Source organism: Vulpes lagopus, chromosome 8 (genome assembly GCF_018345385.1).
Source record: "Vulpes lagopus strain Blue_001 chromosome 8, ASM1834538v1, whole genome shotgun sequence".
Classification (NCBI taxonomy): Eukaryota; Metazoa; Chordata; class Mammalia; order Carnivora; family Canidae; genus Vulpes; species Vulpes lagopus.
Window position 1 is genome coordinate 55,911,134 of NC_054831.1, and position 24,965 is coordinate 55,936,098.

A 24,965-nucleotide genomic window follows, 5' to 3' on the forward strand; every position below is an offset into this window, starting at 1 on the left:
GTATTATAAGTTAATACAAATGGGTTACTCTTCAGTCAAGTGAGAAAAAATGTTGAACAGTTGTAACTATAAGTAGATCTGCATTTCATACACATTATACCTATCATGAAACTGAAGAATGAATTTCTGGACACAAGGTTTCAAGCCTATTGAAATCCATTACTATGTGGATTGGAGAAGGATTGGGTATGGAACTTAATACTATAGGATAAATAAATCCAGGAGAAAATTGAGGAGGCTATAGAGTGATGCCAAGAATGTGACTAGTTAAGATTTTAGGTAGTTTGGAGGGATCACAGAGACTGGGTCTAGAATCATGCTCTATCTCCCTTATAGGCATTTCCTTGTCACTTGAGGATAAGATGTCAATACTACTCTGGCATTACCTCCAGGCTCAGATGGGAGATTATTAGCAAGCGGGCTTGTAGATGTCTGCCGCTACTCTGAAGTGCTTCATCTCAGCTGGTCTTGTTCCTGGGTCCTTGAGGCAATAATGGAAGCATCTGGGGTTAATCCCCAGGGCCATCTTCCCAGGTGTGTCTCCTCCTTGCAGGATGCCTATTTCTACACCTGGGATTTTGATCAGAGCCCAGCCAGGGGATCAGGATGATGAAAGCAGGGATTTAGAAAGTTGAGTCCAGCAGTAGGTGGTCTACATAATGAATCAGACTGGGAAGAGACAGAAGACCAGTAACCAGGGGGTTGCAGTGATCAGAGTGTGCTGGGGGCTTTAAATAGGATACTGTCCTTGGAAGTATCTTGGAAGCAGCAAAGAAATGGCTAGGAAAGGAAGCAGGTCAGTTTATGAGGAGGCTTGGGTTTGGATCAGATTGAGTTTGAAGAGAACGAAATACCCAAATAGAAATGCCCATACCGTAGTTGGAAATAAAGGACTGAAGCTCACATTATTCATTAAAAATCGAAGTACTGCTTCTGGAGCCAGGGGCATGAATGAGCATGTGGAGCATTGTGCCTGTTTTTGTCTTTTTATTCATGAAAGAATATGACCTCTTAATAACTAATCAGAAAGTAGCTGCCTCCCATTCCAGTTAGTACAACCAAGGCAAGTTTTTTTTTTAAGATTTTATTTATTCACTCACAAGAGACACACAGAGAGAGGCAGAGACAATGGAAGAGGGAGAAGCAGGCTCCCTATGGGGAGCCCAATATGGGACTCAATCCCAGGACCCTGGGATCACGACCTGAGCCAAAGGCAGATGTTCAACCGCTGAGCCACCCAGCCATCCCCCAAAGCAATATTTTTAGATCAAAATTCCAATATTATTCCAATAGAAGTCTTTCCTTAAATATTAGTTTGCCAGCTTACAAACAGATTGATTCATCAGCCTTTTTTTTTTTTAATCTTAAAGTAACATTTTATTTGGTAATTTTATGCAACTAGCCAGTAGATAAAAAAGATTAATTAAAGAAAGATAGGAAAGTTTGAAGCAAAAAGAGAACAATGTTTATTTTTAAAGTAAGGTTCCTTCCAGTTGAAAGCTCCTACACCCTAAAACCATAAGGAACCAGCTATGATGAAGTCAGGGAAAGAGGGGTTTTTAATGTAAATTCACAAATGCGGTATCATTCTTAAATGTTAAATCTTTGCAGTCGTTGTTCCCAAGTCCTGGGGGATGGTGATATTGTCCAGACGTGTGTCACTCAGGGGAGAATGGCTAATGCTGGCTGCTGAGTGACATCATATGATCACAACTGGGCATTACCACACATTCATTCTCTTCCCCCAGCCACCATGTTGTGAGGGTGGTGCCTAATTTTTTTTTTATTGTCTTTGATCAAATTCGTGAAACACTGGTGTTTATTTCACCTTTCATGTGAGCCAGGGGTCTTGCTAGTTACTCTCCTGCTCTGTTACGTATCTGCAAATTGAGATCTCTCAGGCCATGAAAAGTGAAGTTACCCCCCAGCTTTGCAGTGACCAAAACTCTATTCCACAGTGAGCAGAAGCACATCAGAATTTCAAAGAATCACATCAGAAATTCCACAAGGCTTCCCAGGAGACCCCACAGGCTCTGTCCTTGGCATGTTTTAGATTACCCCGTCTGGAAAGGGATTCGCTGCAGAGACATTTTGAAACTTTAAAACCTTTGTTAAAGACTACTTTTGTGGCATTCAGTTCCTTAATAATCTTTCATGAGCTGATTAAACACACACACACACACAACCACCTTAATTGGTTAAAGAGTTCTTCTAAGTGGTAATTGGGAGTTATATGATTTTTCATTGCAGGAATTTGATGTACTTTACAATCAATTACAGTTAATTAAATTCCTTTCCCCTTACTCGGGTTTTGGGTATGGAGGTGCAGGTAGTGTGATCCTTATTTCATTGGTGGAAAAGCTGAGAAATAGTTCACTCTGGGCCACACAGAAGGCGAGGCGGCCGTGGGCCAGGCTGATGTCCAGGCTTCTATCTTTACTGCCTGTTGCCTATTCTGTCCCTCTGTCAAGAAACTCAGGACACAGAGGGCCTTCAGGCCTTGCTGTTGTGTCCTCCTATTTACTCTCTTGTTTGGTTTTCTTCATTTGAGTAAGAAACTAAATAAACAGGGAGCATTTCTAAACAAAGGAATTCAATGTTCATTTTTGGAAGGCACTATGAGAGTGTGCTCTTTGGCTAAGTTTATACTGAAAGAGATGGAGAAGATTGTGATAGAACAGTGTTATTTGTGTTCATCAGAATCCTTAAAAAAATGGGAAAAATGGTCACTTTTTATATATTCAAATGAATGGCAGTAGTTAGAAAGCAAAGTTACTACCACCTTCTTGAGAAAGTCTTTAAGTTAATACATGTGGTGTTGCATTCATGTGGGTTAACTTTAAAAAAAATGTCTCCATGACAAAAGAGTTTTGTCCTTAAAAAAAAAAACACTGTTAGAAATCATAAGATATGTTAAGTTGCATCACCTAAAAAATTTCTACTTAGTAGAATTTGCACTGTGTTTTCTTAAATACTGCAAGATAAGTCATGAACATACTTTAAGTACTTGGATTACTTGAGTTGTGTGTCACTTGTATATTTATATATTGCCCCCCCCCCAAAAAATGATCCTTTGTTTCATTACAAAGGAGGTCATGAAAGTGACGGAGAGTCTCCTCATCTCCACAGAGGAATCTGTATTCCACAAATAAACTAATTGAGCTTTTTAGTTTTTGAGCTATAAGCTCTTTTTGCCCCTTGGGTATCATAAACAAAAGTGGAGAAAAGCAAAGGTAATTGGATAAGAACAATAAAGTAATGCTACTGAATCATAACACTTCATACCACCATTGGCCGACATTATACAATTACATCAACTTACCTACAGGAAAATGACAATGTTAAAAATCTCAAGGGAGCTCTCTTAAGCTTTAACTCATTCATTCATTCATTCATTCATTCATAAATGTACCTGTGAGCCCGCCCAGCTAGAGTACAATTATATGATACTACACATTGCTCATCTAGCTAGTCATAAGATATTTGATTGTAAAGAACTTTGCAATCAAACTTTTATGTGACTTCTGTTCAGTTTTATGTAATCTGAAAATGTAACCAATCTTTTGGGGGGAATTTGTTGCTCAGTGTATGGCCAGCAACACTATTGTTTGTTCCTCAAAGTATGCTTTCTCCCGAATTTACTTGAGAGGCTAAATAAATGGTAGAAAAGTAGCGTTGCCTAGTTCCCAGTTTGTATAATGCTTTAGGCTGCTTTACTTTTTATTGAAAAAACAACATATTCAGGTCCTATTATAAAAATTTGCACATTGAAGAATCTATAAATAGAAAAGTTAAGGAGTAAAAGGTACCAGATTTGGTATAAGTGATCTTTTCATTTTACATGCATATACTTCTACTGTACTCATTATTAGAAATTGCAATTGTAGGAAAAATATTAAACTCTAGGTCCCATTCTGGTCCACTAGCCTTTGCTAGTCCCACTGGCAAAGGCTGTGGCTCCTTTCCCAGCTCCTGCTGTCTGGGGGTGTGTGGCTGTCTGTGGCCTTCTGATATTTCTGGGACATGCAGGGCATTGCAGAAGCACATGTTTCTCTTCTATCCCTCCCTTATCTCTTTTCTGTATTTAAGTTATTTAAATCTTATAAAAATAATACATTAATATATACCCTAAAATTTAAGCCATGCAAAAGAATAACAGGGAAAGCCCCGTTCCAGATGTTTCTGTTTATATAAATATACATATGAAATTTTTATGTACGAAATGAAGTCAGACTACTTGTTATGTGACATTTTGCATTTTATATTTAATGTTTTCTTGGTGATCTTCCATATTTGCCTCAGTTCTTTTAATTACCACATTGTTTTGTACTATATGAATTTATCAATAATTTATGTAACAGTTCCCTTACTGATAACATTTTGCCTTGTCTTCCAGATCAATTTTTATTATTACAACATTGTAAATATTTTTACATATTCTTTGGATATGTATCCTATTTCTGTAGGATAGCTGCTTTGAAGTAGAATTGCTTGGGTCAAAGACTGTGTACATTTAAAATTTTGATAGTTCTAATGGGGAGGTGTTCAATTGGTACAAAATTTTAGTTTCACAAGCTCTAGAGAGCTGCACAGCATAGTTAACAATATTGAATTGTACATTTAAAAAATGTAAGAGGGTATTTGATCTCATGGTAAGTGTAAGTATGACAAAAAGGGAAGAGACATAAGAAAACTTTTGGAGGCAATGGATGTTCCTGTTATCTTGATTGTGGTGATAGTTTCACAGATGTACTCATATGTCCCAACTCGTTTTTTGCATATCAGTTCCACCTCAATCTATTTTAAACAAGAAACAATATATGCACAATGAAGTTAGAGAAGTACTACAATGAAATTTTAAAATTTAAAGAGAAATAATGAAAAGTAATAAACTGACCAAGCTTGGTTTGAATAAAAAAATTTTTTATAGCTACTTACACAAAGCAAATATTAGTTTACACTCAATTAGTAATATACCAATGATTTTTTACCTTGAACACAGTGAAATCAGCCAGGCTCCTAAAAACTACACAAAGCAAAAATCTCGATGCCCAGGTAATATTCATGGAAGTTTTAAACCAATCGGTCTGAAGTGGGATCTAGGCAGATTGTCTTTAAAATCTTTCCAGGGTGTTAAAATTATTTGTCTAGAAATAAGGTTCATTGTTACAATTTCTCACTAATCTACAGTCTTTTTCTATTTTGGCCCATTCCAAATGGGGAGAGAATGTATCTTTTTTATATATATAAATTTATTTTTTATTGGTGTTCAATTTGCCAACATATAGAATAACACCCAGTGCTCATCCCATCATGTGCCCCCCTCAGCGCCCACCACCCAGTCACCCCCACGCCCCCGCCCACCTCCCCCTCCACCACCCCTAGTTCGTTTCTCAGAGTTAGGAGTCTGCATGTTCTGTCTCCCTTTCTGATATTTCCCACTCATTTTTTCTCCTTTCCCCTTTGTTCCCTTTCACTACTTTTTATATTCCCCAAATAAATGAGACCATATAATGTTTGTCCTTCTCCGATTGACTTATTTCACTCAGCATAATACCCTCCAGTTCCATCCACGTCGAAGCAAATGGTGGGTATTTGTCATTTCTAATGGCTGAGTAATATTCCATTGGATACATAAACCACATCTTCTTTATCCATTCATCTTTCGATGGACACCGAGGCTCCTTCCACAGTTTGGCTATTGTGGACATTGCTGATAGAAACATCGGGGTGCAGGTGTCCTGGCGTTTCACTGCATCTGTACCTTTGGGGTAAATCCCCAGCAGTGCAATTGCTGGGTCGTAGGGCAGATCTATTTTTAACTCTTTGAGGAACCTCCACCCAGTTTTCCAGAGTGGCTGCACCAGTTCACATTCCCACCAGCTGTGCAAGAGGGTTCCCCTTTCTCCACATCCTCTCGAACATTTGTGGTTTCCTGTCTTGTTAATTTTCCCCATTTTCACTGGTGTGAGTTGGTATCTCATTGTGGTTTTGATTTGTATTTCCCTGATGGCAAGTGATGCGGAGCATTTTCTCATGTGCATGTTGGCCATGTCCATGTCTTCCTCTGTGAGATTTCTCTTCATGTCTTTTGCCCATTTCATGATTGGATTGTTTGTTTCTTTGGTGTTGAGTTTAATAAGTTCTTTATAGATCTTGGAAACTAGCCCTTTATCTGATACGTCATTGCAAATATCTTCTCCCATTCTGTAGGTTGTCTTTTAGTTTTGTTGACTGTATCCTTTGCTGTGCAAAAGCTTCTTATCTTGATGAAGTCCCAATAGTTCATTTTTGCTTTTGTTTCTCTTGCCTTCGTGGATGTATCTTGCAAGAAGTTACTGTGGCCGAGTTCAAAAAGGGTGTTCCCTGTGTTCTCCTCTAGGATTTTGATGGAATCTTGTCTCACATTTAGATCTTTCATCCATTTTGAGTTTATCTTTGTGTATGGTGCAAGAGAGTGGTCTAGTTTCATTCTTCTGCATGTGGATGTCCAATTTTCCCAGCACCATCTATTGAAGAGACTGTCTTTCTTCCAGTGGATAGTCTTTCCTCCTTTATCGAATATTACTTGACCATAAAGTTCAGGGTCCACTTCTGGGTTCTCTATTCTGTTCCATTGATCTATGTGTCTGCTTTTGTGCCAGTACCACACTGTCCTGATGACCACAGTACAACCTGAAATCTGGCATTGTGATGCCCCCAGCTATGGTTTTCTTTTTTAAAATTCCCCTGGCTATTCAGGGTCTTTTCTGATTCCATACAAATCTTAAAATAATTTGTTCCAACTGAGAGAATGTATCTAGTGTGAATTTGCATATTCCTGATTACTAGTGAAGTTGATAAATATTTTCATGTGTCTAATAGCCATTGCATTGTATATCTTGCCTATTTTTCTATGGTTGTGTTTTGAATCTTAATACAAATTAACCCTTTGTTATAGTATTTGTAAGTATTTTCTTTCAGTTTCTCATGTCTTTTTATCTACTCTTCTGTTTGAAAACTTTAAAAGTGTACATTAGTAAATATATTGATTTCCCTTCATAGCTTATAAAATTTTGTGTATTAAGAGCTAAGAAGATTTTTCTGATGTCATTTCAAGAGAACAAAAATTTTTTATTTCCTCCTGGTAGGTTTATAGTTTTAAAAAAATGTTCAGAAGTTGCTTCTATCTTGATGTCATTTTATGTATAGTGTGAGGCAGGGATCTAATTTTACTTTTTTTTTCTTTGATGGAGATTCAGATGTATCAACACAGATAATTGGCTTCTCTACTCTTTCCTCAAGTGATCTGAAATATTACCTATATCAAGTATTGTCATCTCATATGTGAGAGTTTCTTTCTGGATCTTTCTCTATTACATTGAGTTATTTGGATGCTCCCATGCCAGGTCCATGCTGTTTTAATTACTGCTACTTTGGTGTATTTTAATACTTGATTGGCCAGAGAGTTTTCTTAAATTCTTTAAAACTACTTTTTGCATATTTTCCATTCCAGATCATTTTTAGAAAAGTTGAAAATCAAATAAAAAAAACCCTCAAAAATGCTACTGGGGATTTTGGCTGGTCTACATGAATTTATAAATTATTTTGGATAAATTGCAATTTTTTTCACGCTTTTATTTAAATTCCAGTTAGTTAACCACAGTGTAATATTAGCTTCAGGTGTACAAGTTAGTGATTCAACACTTAAATACAACACCCGGCGTCCATCACAACAAATGCTCTCCTTAAACCCCATCCCCTACTTAACACCTCCCCTTCTCCCCCCTCCCTTCTGGTAGCCATCAGTTTGTTCTTTCTAGTTAAGAGTCTGTTTCTTTTTCTTGGTTTTCCTTTCTTCCCACCCCCGTGTTCATTTTTTTTGATTCTTAAATTCCACATATGACAAATCATATGGTATTTGTCTTTCTCTAACTGACCTATTTCAATTAGCATTATACTCGCTCTATCCATGCCATTGCAAATGGCAAGATTTCACTCTTTTGATGGCTGAGTAATATTCCATTGTATATATGCCACATCTTCTTTATCCATTCATCAGTCAGTGGACATTTGGGCTTTTTCCATAATTTGGCTATTGTTTTTTTTTTTGTTTGTTTGTTTTTTGTTTTTTGTTTTTTGTTTTTTTGTTTTTTTTTTTTTTTGGCTATTGTTGATAATGCTGCTATAAACATTCCCTTTTTCCATTCCCTTTGAATTAGTATTTTTGTATCCTTTGGTTAATGCTGTTATTTCCTGTATTATAATTTTATCCATTCTGACTGGTGTGAGGTGATATCTCATTGTAGTTTTAATTTGTGTGTCCCTAATGATGAGTGATGTTGAAAATTTTTTAATGTGTGTCTGTTGGCCATCTGGATATCTTCTTTGGAGAAATGTCTGTTTATATCTTCTTTCCATTTTTTAATTGGGTTGTGTTTTGGGTGTTGAGTTTTATAAATTCTTTATAGATTTTGGATACCAACTCTTTGTCAACTCATATGTCATTTGTTAAAATCTTTTCCCATCCCATAGGTTGCCTTTTAGTTTTATTGATTGTTTCCTTGGCTGTGTAGAAGCTTTTTATCTTGATGAAGTTCCAGTAGTTAATATTTGCATTTATTTTCCTTGCCTCAGGAGAAGCTGATGTCAAAGGTTAGGGCCGATGTCAAAGAGGTTGCTGCCTGTGTTCTCCTCTAGGATTTTAATGATTTCCTGTCTCACATTTAGGTCTTTAATCCATCTTGAATTTATTTCTGTGGATGGTGTAAGAAAGTGATCTACTTTCAATCTTTAGCATGTTGCTGTCCAGTTTTTCCAACACTTTGTTGGAGAGACTATCTTTTTTCCATTAGATATTCTTTCTTGCATTGTCAAAGATTAATTGACCATATAGTTGTGGGCTTGCAAATTTTATATCATTCAGTTATCCTATTTAGGAACATGGTATGACCATTCATTTATTTTTAAATTCGTATGTATTTTAGTAAAACTTAATAGCTTCTTTTCCACATATTTTCAACATACTGTGAGATTTACTCCTTGGTATTTTTGTTGTTATTATTTTGCTAATACTGGCATGGGAACATTTTTCAAATTATGCATTGTGATTTGTTATTCCTAGTGTATGGGGGAGTCACTCATTTTTTTTTTGATTTTTTTTTCTTTGAGAGTCACTCATTTTTAATGTTGCCCTTATATCCACTTTATTGAGCTATTTTTATTAATTATCAAAATTATTCAGTATAGTCTTCCAAATCTTTTTAGAAAGGCAGTTATATTTGCTACAAATTTTTCCTCATTGCAGTGACTAGGACATTCCAGCAGATTATCTATTTCTGTAAATGTTCCATGTCTGTTTAAAAGGAATGTGTAGGGAATGCTTGCATTGTTCCTTACCCATTCCCAATAAAAATTCTCAGCAAGCTTGTAATACAACAGTTTGAGTCTAATTTCTTTTTTCCTCTGGAACAATATTTGCTCATTTTCTTTCCTGGAGTTCTATTGAGTCTCATCTCTTGAGTCTTAGGTTTATGAGTCCTGAATCATCAGTATAAAGCCAGTTTGCAAATAAACAGAAAGCAAAGCAATATATTTTACTATTTTGACTTACGTGCTCATATGCCATTCACTCTGAGCATTGACTTTTTACCATTTCTCATCCTGGGACATGAAGAGTATCTGTAAGCCAACCTCTGTGCTGGGTGCCAGGCCCTCTGTCATCATTAATAAACAGTCACTGGCAGGCTTCACTTTTCTTGCTCTCTGAGTGGCATGTTTGGAGGAAAAAATGCTGAAATCATTGAAAGTCAGTTGGATGGCTGTGTGATGGCTGTATCACCTCACCAGGTCTCACCCACTGCCCCTTGATTACAGACGGTGGGGAGCAAAAGAGGGGCCTCCACTCCCGATTGTGCCTCTGACTGCCTTCTTATCTCACTGTCACCATGTGGGACTCTACAGGAAGCTCCAAATGATGGCTCTGGGAGCATGTAGCCTATCAGAGTTTGTCTACTTGTTTTATAGTATCCTTTTCTGAATCAAGTTACTTGAAGTCTTTATGACACAAATAAGTATCCTTGACCTCTTAATCCCAGTTACCTCCTCTCTGGATGGCTGTAGTAACCTGCATGGTCTCCATATGTTCCATCTACCCCCTCCCTGCAGGGGGCCCTTTAGCTGGAATGATCTTTTAAAAATGTACGCAACTCATGTGAGTCCTCCCACTCTCCTCCAAAACAATACCCTTGAATATTTCCTTTTAATCTTGAATGGAGATTAAAATCCTCAACCTGGCCTATGGGTGCAGCAGATTCCTTTGCCCACTTAATTTTTCAGCTCATCTTGGACCATTTGCCACCCAGGCTCTGGGTCTCAGCCACACTGGCCTTCGTTAGGTCTTTAACAGGCCATGCTCCAAACCTCAGTAGGGCTTTACACATACTGTTTCCTCTGACTGGTGTGCCTTTCATCATGTCCATCCTCCTCCACCAGGGAAGGCTCCTACTCTGTCCACACCTCAGTCCAGACATAGTTTCCTCAGGGAAACTTTTCCTGATGTCCTGGCCTAGAGTCCCCTATTGCAAACATCCATAACCCTGTGCCACTTTTCTGTATAGCACTTCTTAAAGTTTTCATTTATTTGGATGGGCTTAAAAATTAAGATCTTTCTTCTCCGCTAAGCTTTATGAGCTCCACGAGGCAAAAACTAGATCTGTTTTTGTCTACCAGGATGTCTCTAGTTCCTAGTATCAGACATGGTGAATAACTGCAAATTTGTTGAATGAAAGAATTAAAAAATGGTTGGATGGTTGGAGGCATCTGGCTCCCTGATTTAGTCTCAGATACATTCTTCATCTCAATTTCACAAGCATTTATTTCTCTGTTATCAGCAGTAAGAGGATTGGAGGTAGGTATTACTCTATGTACCAGATAAGGTAATACTTTTTTTTTTTTCCAAAGATGTTATTTAAAACACTGAGAAACATTGTTTAGAAGAGTGCCTATTGATCTTGTCTTTCCAAAAGAAATTTTGAGTAAAATGAAGGAAAAAGCAAAATCTATTCAACTTTCACATATTAGCAACATGATTGTGATAATGATAATGAACAAAGGCCTCCCAGTCTTAGAAAGGAATGTGAACTGCGAAGTATCTGAAGACTGACAGAGCCTGGAAATGTCTGAGAAGATGCAGGGGCAGGAAGACAACTAGCAAAACAACTTGCATTAATTTAAGAAGTGGAAAAGCTTATTGGAAGCATTCTTCAAAACCCTTCAGAAACTAGTAAAATAATATTTTACTATGTTTTCTCCAGCTCTTAAAACTTCACAAATGCAAATACATGATAAAATGTGAAAATAAGTATTGGCAACTAATTACATTCTCAGGGGAGATTTAATTGAAAAATAAGCATATTTGCACTACTTCTTCTTAGTAAGATGTTTATGGCATCTGGTCAAAGTAGAACAAACATTTGAAAATCCTTTGACATAGCTGGTATTTAAAGAATAGCAATTGGCTAACATTTGTGGCTCTGTATGTTGAATATTTTGGCTCCCATTCGCTGGTATTCATTCTGAAAGATTTATAATCCTTTGGGGAGTGTGGTCAGTGACAAGAGTAGAACTAAATCCTGAAATGTGGAAAAACTAACTTTCCCTAATATAAAACTGTTCTAAAAAAAATCTCTCAAGTCTATGAATATGTTTCCAGATTTTCAGAAAAAAGCTGCTGATTTACAGAGTTTTTTTCTATAAGGATCTAACTTCTCAATGATAAATGAAAATTTTCCATCCTTTGGCTTCAAAAGTGGCTTAGAGATCATTTAGAAAAATATAATGTCTTACCTTTTGGGCATCTACCACAAGTACACAATTCCTTAAAAATGTTATGTCATTGCTTATGGTGCATATGATGAAATCAAGCACACAAGATAGAAATAATCCAGAAGAAAAAAATTAAGAGACCTCGAAATGAAATAGGAAAGAATGACTGTGCTGAATGTGTAAGTAGGAAAGTGCTACCAAAGAAAATACAATGCAAGTATAGCAGTCAAGAAAGTCCTCTATCACACACCACTGAGAATGCCAGGACAGCATGCTCTGCTTCGGAGTTCGGTCTGTGTGTGTGGACTCTGTTGGCTTGACTGAGGCATGACATGCTGTTTGATACCTTCTTGCTTTCAAGTCATGCTTGAGTCTGAAGGCACTGCCTAAAGAACTCTATCTGAAGCTCTTGGTTTGCATTTTTAAACTTTTCATGTGGGAGCCCCGCTCTCCTCCTCCAGGTACACCAGGGGAACTTTTGGGCTCCTTTTAACCCAATTAAATTCAACAAAAGAATTGTTAAATAATTGTTTCTCTCGCTTTCTCTTTTTTTATATATTATGATTAGCATTTAGATTCTTCTTTATGATTTATGAAATATCTGCCTTCTGTTTTTAAAAAGAAAGGCATCAAAAGTGCTAATGTGTGTTTGGAGAGGTCCTGTACCCCAAAACAAGGGAGATTATAAAAATGAATGTAATAAGGATTTACTATTTTATGTTTCAAAATGAACTGTAGGACGATTGGTGGTGGTAAAAATTTCTCTTGATATAGACAAAAAGGCATTAAAAGCTATGGGAAGAAAACTCCTTATTTTCAATGTAAATAGTAAAGTGAAGGCTTTTGCCATTCTCAACTTAATCTTGAATATAGAGGACAGCCTGGATTACTCAGGAAGAAAATTAATATGAAAAGCAGACTGACAATGGTTTCAGCACAGGATAGTGGTTTGTAATATTTTTAGAGATGTGGAGGGGCTTTTATGGATGCATTAAGAGGAAAGGCTGAAGTCTAAACCTTTCTATCTTTTTGATGCTTGCCCTCTTATAATCCCATTTCAGCTTCTTATTTTAAAAGTAACACATCATGTTGTATTCACAAAAGGATTTGTGTGTGTGTGTGAGATATGAAGGAGGAGGTTGGGCTGCTTGAATATAATTTCCACTTTTGTGTAAATGTATCTATGAACATGTATCTGTAATATAGCAATATAAAGCCATAATCAGCAAATGAGAATAAACATATTTTGTAGGTGTCTTTCTTCAAAAAGGAAAGAGATTTATTTGAGGCCATTCATACTGTGTTTTGAGGTAGAGACCGAAGGCCATCTTTCATGAGCACCTTTTACAAAAATAGTTTATCCTTAGCTCCATTAGAAATATTGCTCTTGTGTCTTATGAACTATTTCGGTGCTTATACTGGAACTCTTATTTACCATCCCGTCTAAATAGGAGGAGAAGTAATATGTACTATGTTGCATCCATCAGAAGATTTTTTAAAGCATTAATGATGGGTGGACATTGCTTAAGAATTCCTGCAATGAATTCTGATTATAATTTCCTGGTGCATCTGTTTCACTGATCAATCATTACATTCTTTTAAATTCTCCCAGATTGTTTTACCTTAAAGGAGCCATTCCCCACTACCTTTTACAGCTGGTGATTAGCCAAGCAGACATTGATCACATGATTCTCAACACTGGGATAGCATTTTGCATGCGATACTGAAGGCTACCTTTTTGTCCTTTATCCATACACGGAGTCATCTCCAGTTCCTAATGGGCTTGCCACCTCCTTCCCTACTTAATCCTGGTCCCAGCGTGGATTGTTGTACTGCTTCCCACATGGTTTCCCTTTCCTCAGGTTTTCCCCTGTTCCAGACTGTTCTACATACATCTGTGAGAATAATTTCCAGACACGATTTGGATTGCGCAGTATGCTGTTCAAGAACTACAGGGACCGCCTGTTACCTCTGCATAAAACTTATATTCCTCAGTGGATTTCTCAAGGCTTGCCCCTCGACTCTATTTAATGTACTAATACCACCTAATGCTCTAGCTGTTTAAAGCAGGCAGACCACCTTTAAATGTTGACTCTTAATTGGAATAATGTTTTATGATACTCTGTAAAGCTTTTTTGTGCTTCAACTCTACATGATTCATTTAACAAATTATAACCCACTCGGAGAACTTAAAAAAATTTAACATGCCATGTATGGGGAGACACATTTCCCAGTTCATGGATTCATAACCATTAAGGAAATTTCTATAGAAGCATGATCTTATTTAACCTTTCCATGGCCTTGCGTTTTCGTAGGGAGGAAATCAGACAGCTACAGTGATTGCATTGTGTTCAATGAAAGATTTCAACTTGGCGCAAGAGACCTGCCAGTTGGCAATCAGAGATGTTGGAGGCCTTGAAGTTTTGATAAATTTACTGGATACAGATGAAGTCAAATGTAAGGTGAGTGGCTTACCTCACGTGGGTGATGAGCCTTGTTCATCCCTCTTTGTGCTTCTCTTTTTACTGATACATCTCTGCTATCTCTGCCTAGTTCTTGTCTTTGCCTGCTCATCTCACTGATAGCTTGTTCCTTTTGTTCACTGCTCTTCTCTTCTTGGCTGTTCTTTATCTTCTGGTTCTTTTCCAGGACCTTTTCTATGTGCTTCTTAAATGATGAATGTTTGTCTGCATAATTGAAGGAAAATAAGGAGGCTATGTGTAACACCTGGGAACAGAAGGCATTTCCTTTAAAAACTTCATGAGGGAAGGATTTGAGGTAGACTTGGAATTTTAAAACTCTAGGACTGGTTATGTATTAAGCACTTATTTTCACCTCTAACTCCTATTTTCTCATTTAGATTGGTTCATTAAAAATCCTAAAGGAAATCAGTCATAATCCTCAAATCAGACGTAATATTGTTGACCTTGGGGGCTTACCAATTATGGTTAATATACTTGATTCTCCACATAAGAGTCTGAAATGCCTGGCAGCTGAGACAATCGCAAATGTTGCCAAGTTTAGAAGAGCCCGACGGGCAGTGAGACACCATGGAGGCATTACCAAACTGGTGAGTACCTCTGCCATTGTCATCAGCACACCACCTGCCACCAAGATGTCACCTCTCTGCTGTCCTTCCTGGCCACTCCTGGATGTTAAATAACCATAGGTGTGTTCCAGGAACCTTCTTTGGTATAACGTCCTCAAAAATTGTTTTTGTGTATTCACATTAGCAACTGGCCAGAAAACAGGTCTGATGTTATTTTTCAAAGATATATACATCTAAATAAGAGATGTAATTTGCACCTACCACATTGGTGGGGAGACGTTTATGTGTGTGTGTAGTGTCGGGAAGTGCTCTGGTAGTCCATGCTCTCTGCTCTGGTGAGCTCACCATGAGGACTGCCTCCCAAGGAGACTGTCAGAGCAACAGACATTTATTCATCTCATTGTTACTTATGATAGTGACAACTGAAAACTATGTTTACCATATGAGATCGGTAAAATAATATGAAGTGTATCTCGAGGAAACATGCATCATCAGCTATCAGTATATAATATTATATAAAATTATGACAGGATCAAAACCTGATTGACACATATGACCCCAATTTTCAAAGACCTACCTAACAAGTATATAACAAGTTTTCTATAAAAACATGTGAAATAAATACACAAAATTGTACGCAGGTGTTTCCTCTGAAATAACTACCAATTTTTTTTTCATATTTTTCCACATTTGCCAATTTGTTGTGTATTATTTTTATAATTAAAAAATGATTATATCAATAACTGTCACTGAAAGAAATAAGTGAACATTCTGTTCAACACTCATGTCAAGAAAACGTAGGGCATTAAGGAAATGCATTTTCATCCACCTTCCAAAGGATCTTGTGTTCCTCCTATAGCGTTTACATACTGGACAGTCTCCACTTCTATAGTTTGAGCTCCTTGAGATAAGAGATGTGTCTTACTTATCTTACTGTCATCTATAGTACTTAGCCCAGTACCCTACACATATGAAAGGTTAATAAATATACACTGAATCAATATGCATTTAACAGGAATGCATACACAGTGAAATGTGTTTAGAAATTTACTGAGAGATTCTGTGTACAGATCTTCCTTGATTTACAATGGAGTTATATGTCCAGATAAACCCACTGTAAGTTGAAAATACCGTAAGTTGAAATGCATTTAAGTTGAAATGCATTTAATACAGCTAACATACTGAATATCACAGATAAGCCTTGCCTACCTTAAACATGCTCAAAATACTTCTCTTAGCCTCTAGTTGGACAAAATTATCTAACACAAAGCCTATTTTATAATAAAGCATTGATATCTCCTGTAATTTACTGAATACTGTACAGAAAGTGAAAACACAATGGCTGCAGATTGGGAACAAAATGGTTGTAACCATATCAGTTGCTTACCCTTGTGATGTTGTGGCTGACAGAGCTGAGGCTTGCTGCCACTGCCCAGCATCACAAGAATGTAACATACATATTACTAGCTCAGATAAAATTCCAAATAGGATTTCTACTGAATGCATATCACTTTCACACCATAGTAAAGTTGAAAAATAAGTTGAACCATCATAAATTGGGGACCGTCTGATGTCACTTGTAATCTGTAGATCACAATAGAGTGTAATTATTTGCTTCAAAAATAAGATAGATTTATGGCTGCATAGATGGATAAATAGATGGTTAGCTATGAGATAAAACAAATGTGATAATGTTAATTATAGAATCTAGGGGATGTATACATTTTTTGCTGTATAATCACTGTACAACTCTTTCAGCCATTGTGTATGTTTGAAAATTTTTCATAATAAAATGTTGGGGAAAGGTAATTATTAGTATGATTATCAATGTTCTGCTTAAGTAATGAAATAATACATTAGGCTGATGTGGCTGTCTACTGGAATTATGAATAATGTATAGAATAAATGAATAATGTAACTTAAAACTATAAATTTTAGTACATTTCTTTTATGAGAGTCTTATATATCACATTCGGGGACCTAGAATTTGGTACCTGAATTGCAATTACTTAGTCAAGATAATGCTACACATTTTAATATAATCTTACATGATAGCTAAGTTAGGAATGGGAAAGAAGAGTAATAGATCAACCATTAATAGACTTGTAATTACTATGTTGAGAACACATCTGAGAAAGATCAGGATTGGTAATCCATTTTTGGTTTGCTAACAATATGAGGGTAGATGACATACAGATAAGAGTCCCCACTAAAATTGGAAGAGAGGGAGATCACTCAGTACAGAGATGGAACAGTGGGCTTGTTATGACATCAGAGCAAGGGAATGGAGGTTAAAAGGAGAGCAGGCAGGAGGCCATTGACCACAGTGGGGTTTGGGCACTTAGATGGAGATAGATCTCAAAAGAGGCACACCTGGTAGAAACCTGGGCAGAAGTTAAGAATTCTGAGCAAGCAGAAAGAATGCATCCATGCAGGGAAGGATTGTAAGAACCCGGGCTGCGGATATAGTATACAAATATTGTTAATATAAATGTAACAGCCATATTAATATTAATACAATCTTGGTGAGATTAAATTTCTTGTAGGAAGGAAATGTAAAGGCTCCCAAATCTGGAGGAAGGTATATTTTGAAGGGTTTTGTTTCTTTGCTTTCACTGACTATTTCTGTGTAGTATGAAAATTAATTCTTAGAAGTATTCTTATTTTTGATGGAAGTTAGCTTGGTATCAGCCCTGTAACTGTTGTGGGAAATGTTGTTTTATTTTAAAGATTCCCACATACATTGTATTTATCTGTTTTTGTAGGTCGCTTTACTGGACTGTGCACAGAGTTCAGCAGAACCAGCTCAATCAAGTCTGTATGATGCCAGAGACGTGGAAGTAGCTCGCTGTGGGGCACTGGCATTATGGAGCTGTAGTAAGAGTTATGCGAATAAAGAAGCCATTCGTAAAGCCGGTGGCATTCCTTTGTTGGCTCACTTACTGAAGACTTCTCATGAAAACATGCTAATTCCAGTGGTGGGGACATTGCAAGAATGTGCATCAGAGGTACTCAAGCCAGCTCTGCTTCCCTTGTTTTCATTTACATTAACTTTTTTTTAGTTGAATAATAATTTTTAAGATTATTGTGATTGCTAAGGATTTTTTTTTTGAGAAGTCAGCAGTTCTTTAGAAAGAGATGAAACTAATAGAACATTAATTAAATAGTTACCTGTGATGTATTTTTTAAAATGTTGACTAAATTCTCTTATGATACAGTTCTGTTAATCTTGGACTTTAGTGTTTTTTAAGAAAGTTTGTTTGGCATACTTATTAGTAAATGTAAATAGATATTTATATGCATGCATTACACATGTAAATATTTAAATTTAAGGGATCCCTGGATGGCTCAGCGATTTAGCACCTGCCTTTGGCCCAGGGTGTGATCCTGGAATCCTGGGATCAAGTCCCATGTGAGGCTCCCTGCATGGAGCCTATTTTTCCTTCTGCCAGTGTCTCTGACTCTCTTTCTCTGTGTCTCTCATGAATAAATAAATAAAATCTTTTAAAAAATATTTAAATTTGTATTCTTAGGAAAACTACCGAGCTGCAATCAAAGCAGAAAGGATAATTGAAAATCTAGTGAAGAACCTAAATAGTGAGAATGAACAACTACAGGAACACTGTGCCATGGCCATCTACCAGGTATGGTGGACTCCCCAGCAAAGTTGTGGTGTTCTTCATATAGTTAAGGTGGCATTTCTAAATATGAAGTTTCATTCTCTGGGGCTATGACTCAGGAATCTGCATTTTTAGCAAGAATCCCCAGGGATTTTTCTGCATACACAGGTCTGCATCACTGTGCTAATGATAGATGCCTGTGTATGTGAGAGAGAGAAGCCTGCTGCAACATATCTTGATATGTGTGTGTGTGTGTGTATTCCTGTTGTATCTTTTTATTATTTTAATCTTCATTAGCTTTTTGTGAGTTATGCATTTCATAGTACATCAGAAAATGGAAGAAAAGGTAGCCTTGACAAAGTAGTAGATGGCTGCTTACTGGCCATTCCAGCCTCTACCTATCAGAGAAATCAGAGCTGATTTCCTAGAGGAATACATTTTAAAATGTGCACAGTGACAGTATGCCAAAATGACAGAGTTAGAGAAAGGGGTTCATGTCAGTAGAGAATTGTATTAGTTTGCAAGGGCTGCCATAACAAAATACCATACACTGGGTGTCTTAAATAACAGAAATTTATTTCCTTATAGTTCTGGAGGTTACAAGTTTGAGATCAAGGTGTTGATAGCATTGATTCCTTCTGGAGACTCTCTCCTTGGCTTGTAGATGGTCATCTTCATGTTCACATGTCTCCACATGTTCCTTCCTCTGTGTCCTAATATTTTCTTCTAAGGATACCAATCATATTGGGTTAGAGCCCACTTCAGTGACCTTTTTTAACCTTAATTACCTCTTTAAAGATTTTATCTTCAAATATGGTTACATTCTGAGGTACAGGGGTTAGGACTTTGACATATATCAGTTTTAAGGAAACACAACTCATAACAAGGATATATATATATATATTTATATATATATATATATATATATCCTTGACTTGCATACATGCCTCATATGAGTAATTATGAAGGATTGGTTAGAAATAGTGATTAAGTTTTTAGAAGTTGCAATGTAAAAAACTGAAAATCATAAATGAAAGATAAAAAAGGCAGGTGCCTTGTGTGCATTTACTGTGAGGATTTCTTCTAGTGGCCCTCACAGATGATGCATGACATGCATCTGTATCATGTGGCCTCACAACCAACTGTATGTCTAGGATGATAACATATATATATACCAAATTTAGCATCTTTTTTCTCTCAAACCTGGGAATCATGATAAGCTGGGAACATCTATGCAGTACATATTTACTTCAAAAGATGACACAAACATGGATAAACATAATACTTATCTCAAAGGATGACACAAACTTCTGGACAAATATATATGAATATAATGCCATTTGCTATTGATATAACTAACTCTTCAGAGCATAGAAACTCTATTAGGGAAATGCTCATCTCTTAGATTTGGGGGCAGGAGCATTGAAGATCAGACTAAAGCTTTATCACTCAGCTATCTTTTCTATACTTTCCCAAGACTGGGGATTGCATGACTGCAGAAATTCTCTGTCCATGCATGTGGTATTCTAGATTTCTTACCAACCTCTCTTTCTGTCTTCATGGAAGCCCACACTACCTCAGAACAGCTTGGAAGAATTTCCAAGTATGTAGAAAGTTCTAGACATTGCCAAAATCATGTAAGGGAAGAGAGACACTGTCAGATAACTGCCAATATAAAGGAGAATTATATTTTACTTGGAGGCCCCTTCAGAAAATGATACTCTCTGAAAAGAAGTTTTGTAGCCACCAGCATGTCAGCCTCTTTAACAATCACTGGAAGCTTGATATGCCTTCATCACTGACAGCCTCTGATTTGACTTTTTGTGTAGTGTGCTGAAGATAAGGAAACCCGTGACCTGGTTAGACTGCACGGAGGACTTAAACCCCTGGCCAGTCTGCTCAATAACACTGACAATAAAGAACGGTTGGCTGCTGTCACTGGGGCAATATGGAAATGTTCCATCAGCAAAGAGAATGTGACCAAGTAAGAGAAGCCTTTTAATATTCTATAATAAAAACATGGCCATTGAGGAATAGCTGTATTCTTAACTCACTGAAACTACATTGTATATAGTGAGTCCTTCAACTAACATCTTCTCTTATTAATATGTAAATTTTAAAAAAGATTTTATTTATTTGAGAGAGAGAGAGTATGAGTAAGGTGAGGCAAAGAGGAAGAGGGAGAAGTAGACTCTCCGCTGAGCGGGGAGTCCAACATGGGGTTTGATCCCAGGATGCTAAGATTATGACCTGAGGCAAAGGCTGGCACTTAACCAACTGAGCTATCCAGGTGCCCCAGTATATAAATGTTTCTGTTTCTAAATAAAAGTATGGATGCATAAAATTTGTGGCCATTAAACTACATTCCCATAATGTTATTTTAATAAAGAATCGATCCTAATACAACTCCTATAGTTTTTATACATGTACCTTCTAGACCAATTTGGCAGAATCAAGGTATTTTTAGAAATGAAAGACTTCTACTTCCCATCCCACCACCTGGCAATGGTTTTCTGTGCCTCACTAAAGGACTTGCTGACATAGTCTGTGTGAATGGGTTCTTTTTCTTTGGGGCAGCTGTTTAAATTATAAGTATCTCTGATTTCTTGTAGAGACCTGTGATGGTGAGGGGTTGAATTTCCCACTGAATCTTTAGAGATGGAAGTGGTTCCATTCTTTTTCCTTTTTAAAACATAATTGAGTCAGCTGAATGCCAGTTAACCAGTTAAAGTGTAGTCATTTTCAAATTATTTCATTGAATTTTAAAATACTTGTAAACTGATTTATTTTAATCTTCAAATTTATCTCTTCATATACTTTTAAAGTTCTTATGCCCTATGATGGATATTCTGAGGCAACCCTTCTTTGTCTGAATGTGATGATTTTTTTTTAAGATCTCAGGCACCCCCCTCTCTGATCACGAAGCCCTGATGGCTACTCTGTGTGTGAGACACAGCCCCCCGCAGCACACCCCCGACCCCACTCAGGGACCAGCAGAAAGGTCGAGGTTGATCAGCATATTAAAGGAGGCCTGAAAAAAAAAAAAAAAAAAGGAGGCCTGGACAGAGCTGGACCTGGGTGTGGCTCAAGCTCAGTGGTGGGCCACCTTCGCTGGCTACGTGATTGGCCTAGGGCTGCTTCTGCTGGCACTGCTGTGTGCCTTGGCAGCTGGAGAAGGGGTCAGGGAAGTTGCCATACTCTTCTGGACCCCCAGCGTGGGAGTGCTGCTGGGGGCGGGTGCAGTCTACCTCTTCCACATGCAGGAGGCCAAGGGCTTATGGAGGGCTCACGCTGAGCTCCAGCACGTGCTGAGAAGAGCAAGGGAGGCTCTTAAAAAAGGAAAGGCTCTTTCTATTTACCTGAGAGAGAGAGAGAAAGTATGCGTGTGTGGGGGGAGGATGAGAGGGAGAAAGAGAATCTCAAGCAGACTCCCCACTGAGCATGGAGCCCAACTTGGGGGCTTGATCTCTGAATGTTGAGATCATGACCTGCACTGAAATCAAGAGGCAGATGCTCAATCAGCTGAGCCACCCAAGTGCCCCTCAGTGTGATGATTTAACAAGAAATTCACATCTTACTTAACAGAAGATAGATTTATTTTTGCTTTGTTCATGTAAAATAGTCTCTATGACATGGGAAAAACACTTGTAGAATAGTAGAACTGCTGACACTGTCATTTGGAAGAAGTTCTAGTTGTCTTAGAGACTGTATAGTATAGTGATTAAAGGTGCAAATGGCTAGATATGGATGCCAGCATTGCTGTGTACCAAGCTTCAAATGAGCTTTCTGAGAATGGGGATTGTGATCGTACTTGCATCATAATAGGGTTTTTGTAAGGACTGAGTGAGCATATGGTTGGCATTTGGCAATTTTGTGCTATTAATATTTTCAGCTGATTTTATACCAAAATTAATATCGTTCCTCTCTTTCCCTCCCCCTATCTCTTTTTCTTGTGATGAACTTAGGTTTCGAGAATACAAAGCCATTGAAACTTTGGTGGGACTTTTAACTGACCAGCCTGAAGAAGTACTTGTGAATGTGGTTGGTGCATTGGGAGAATGTTGTCAGGAATATGAAAACCGTGTCCTTGTCCGGAAATGTGGTGGCATTCAACCACTCGTAAACCTCCTTGTTGGAATAAACCAAACTCTTCTTGTCAATGTCACAAAAGCAGTTGGTGCTTGTGCAGTAGAACCTGAAAGTATGATGTAAGTAGCTTCACAACTGAAAGATTTTATTTGAGAGTGTTAGGGGAAATGTTCAGGTCATAATAGAATAGTGTCATCACTTAGAATTGGCGTGCACAAATGGTGAAAAAGTAAAATGGATTTACTTATAAATAACCACAAGATTATCAGTCATGAGTTACAGAGCCACATTGTTCCTTTGGATGAGCTGGAGGGCTGAGGCTGGGCATATTGGGAGGACTTAACATTCCCAGTAATTAATATCCCACCTGGAAACCTTCATATAATCAACAAAATTTTTCTCTGCTTCCTAAGGAAGAATTATCTATCTATCTAACTGAGACCCTAGGTAGTTCTAGGTAGCATTCTCACAGTATCCTTGTTTCTCAATTCAATTCAGCAAACATATTTTAAGCACCTAACAAGTTAGCTGTGAACTAACAAGGGAAAGAGACAAAGAATTTTAAGCTGTGATCTTGTTCCTTAAGCAAATTTTTGTCTAATTAGGAAGAAAATACTTAAACGTTGTACAATGTAAGAACAATACCAAGATTATATAGAGATTATACATACATAAATATATATTTAAAAATATAAACATATTTGTGTATAAATTAAATGTAAATATATTTACATGAAATATGATTTTGTGTGTGTGTGTGTGTGTGTGTGTGTGTGTGTATGTGTGTATGTAGAAAGGCAAGAATCCATATGGGTCAAATATTGTATGAGGGTTATCCAGAGAACCAGAACCAACAGGATGAGAAAGGTGGGAGGAGTAGGGGGGATAGATTTAAGGAATTGGTTCAGGTGATTGTGGAGGCTTGGCAAGTCCCAAGGCTGGAGACTCCGGAAAGAGCGGCATTTTGAGGTCAAAAGCAGTTTGCTGGCAGAATTCCTTCTTGCTCAGAGGAAGTCAGCCTTTTTTTCTACTAAGGCCTTCTGATTGGATGAGGCCCACTAAGTCATGGAGGATTATCTGCTATACTCAAAGTCCACCAATTTAGATATCAATCTCATCCCAGAAAATACCTTCACAGAAATATGCAAAACAATGTTTGAGCAGGGGCGCCTGGGTGGCGCAGTTAGTTGAGCACTTGACTCTTGATCTCAGCTCAGGTCATGATCTCAGGGTTGTGAGATCAAGTCCCACATCAGGCTTCTATGTTGAGTATGGGTCCTGCTTGAGATTCTCCCTCTTGCTCTGGTCCTCCTGCTGGCATGTATGCTCTCTCTCTCTCTCTCAAAAAAAAAAAAAAAAAGTTTGATCAAGTATCTGGGCATCCCTTAACCCAGCTAAGTTGACACATCAACATTAACCATCACATATCCACCCCTTGTCAACTTGGTACCCACTCATGCATCTCCTTAAACCATACTTAATCTCCATAGAAAGATAATAACAAGGCCATATTCCTGCCTACCACTATACAACTATCCAGTGTACCACTGAAAATGCACTTAGCCCTTTTCTTAGAAGAGGAAGCAAAGTTCTTGGATGATGTTTATTCTTTTCCTTGATATCCTATAAATACACTGATGTAAAGTTCATCATACTTAAAAACTATGATAGAAAGTTAATGTCTCATTTACATGATAAGAGGATAAGAGGGAAGAAAAGAAACACACACACACACACACACACACACATAATCCATAACAAAATAAGGAGTATGTGACAATCACAGTACTCATTCTGTAACTGGCCATGTGGTCATAGCTGGTATTTACAACTACCTTCTTTCATGACCCATTCCATATTCCCTTTGCTTTCAGCAAGCACTTTAGCTGGTTGTGGTTCTTTACCTGGTGGGGTAACCCAAACCTTCATTCCTGAAGGTCTGGGCCATTAGTATTCTTGCCTAGATTGGGTTGTTATAGTTTTCCATCTACCTTAATCACAGGGCATGGTAATACTTAAGAGAAGCCCTAAGGGATCTCCTATTTTCCAGATAATAGTCTTCTTGACCTCCATTGTGGAGTAGCAGTCCCTTGATAATTGGGATCAGTCACCCCAGCCAACACAGTAACTCCCTCCATTGCTTATTGATTTAGAGGCACGGGGAGGCCAGAGTGCCTGGGAGGTAGGTTTAACTTTCAATTCAGTGTAACCATTGTTGTGTCTCCTAGTGGAAGCATTCCTCCCTGTGGGACAAAGACCTCTAAACCAGCAAAGTATAAGGTCACAGGAACAGGAAGCAAAAAATTTGCTAGTGGATCAGTCACTAGGGGTAATAGTGAGTCGTAGGTACCACTCTCATTTCCATTCCCTGATTCCTAGACCCATGAGTCCTGGCTATGTAT

At 37.6% G+C, this 24,965-nt stretch overlaps 1 protein-coding gene across 1 annotated transcript in view; it reads left to right on the plus strand.

The window, feature by feature from the left end:
• Positions 1-24,965, plus strand: part of ODAD2 (outer dynein arm docking complex subunit 2) — a 187,238-nt gene that overhangs the window by 39,361 nt on the left and 122,912 nt on the right. The window contains exons 10-15 of the mRNA XM_041764881.1: positions 14,121-14,267; positions 14,666-14,875; positions 17,620-17,862; positions 18,388-18,498; positions 20,304-20,458; positions 22,440-22,682. Coding sequence (XP_041620815.1) covers positions 14,121-14,267; positions 14,666-14,875; positions 17,620-17,862; positions 18,388-18,498; positions 20,304-20,458; positions 22,440-22,682 — 1,109 coding nt within the window. The remainder of the gene's footprint in view (positions 1-14,120; positions 14,268-14,665; positions 14,876-17,619; positions 17,863-18,387; positions 18,499-20,303; positions 20,459-22,439; positions 22,683-24,965) is intronic.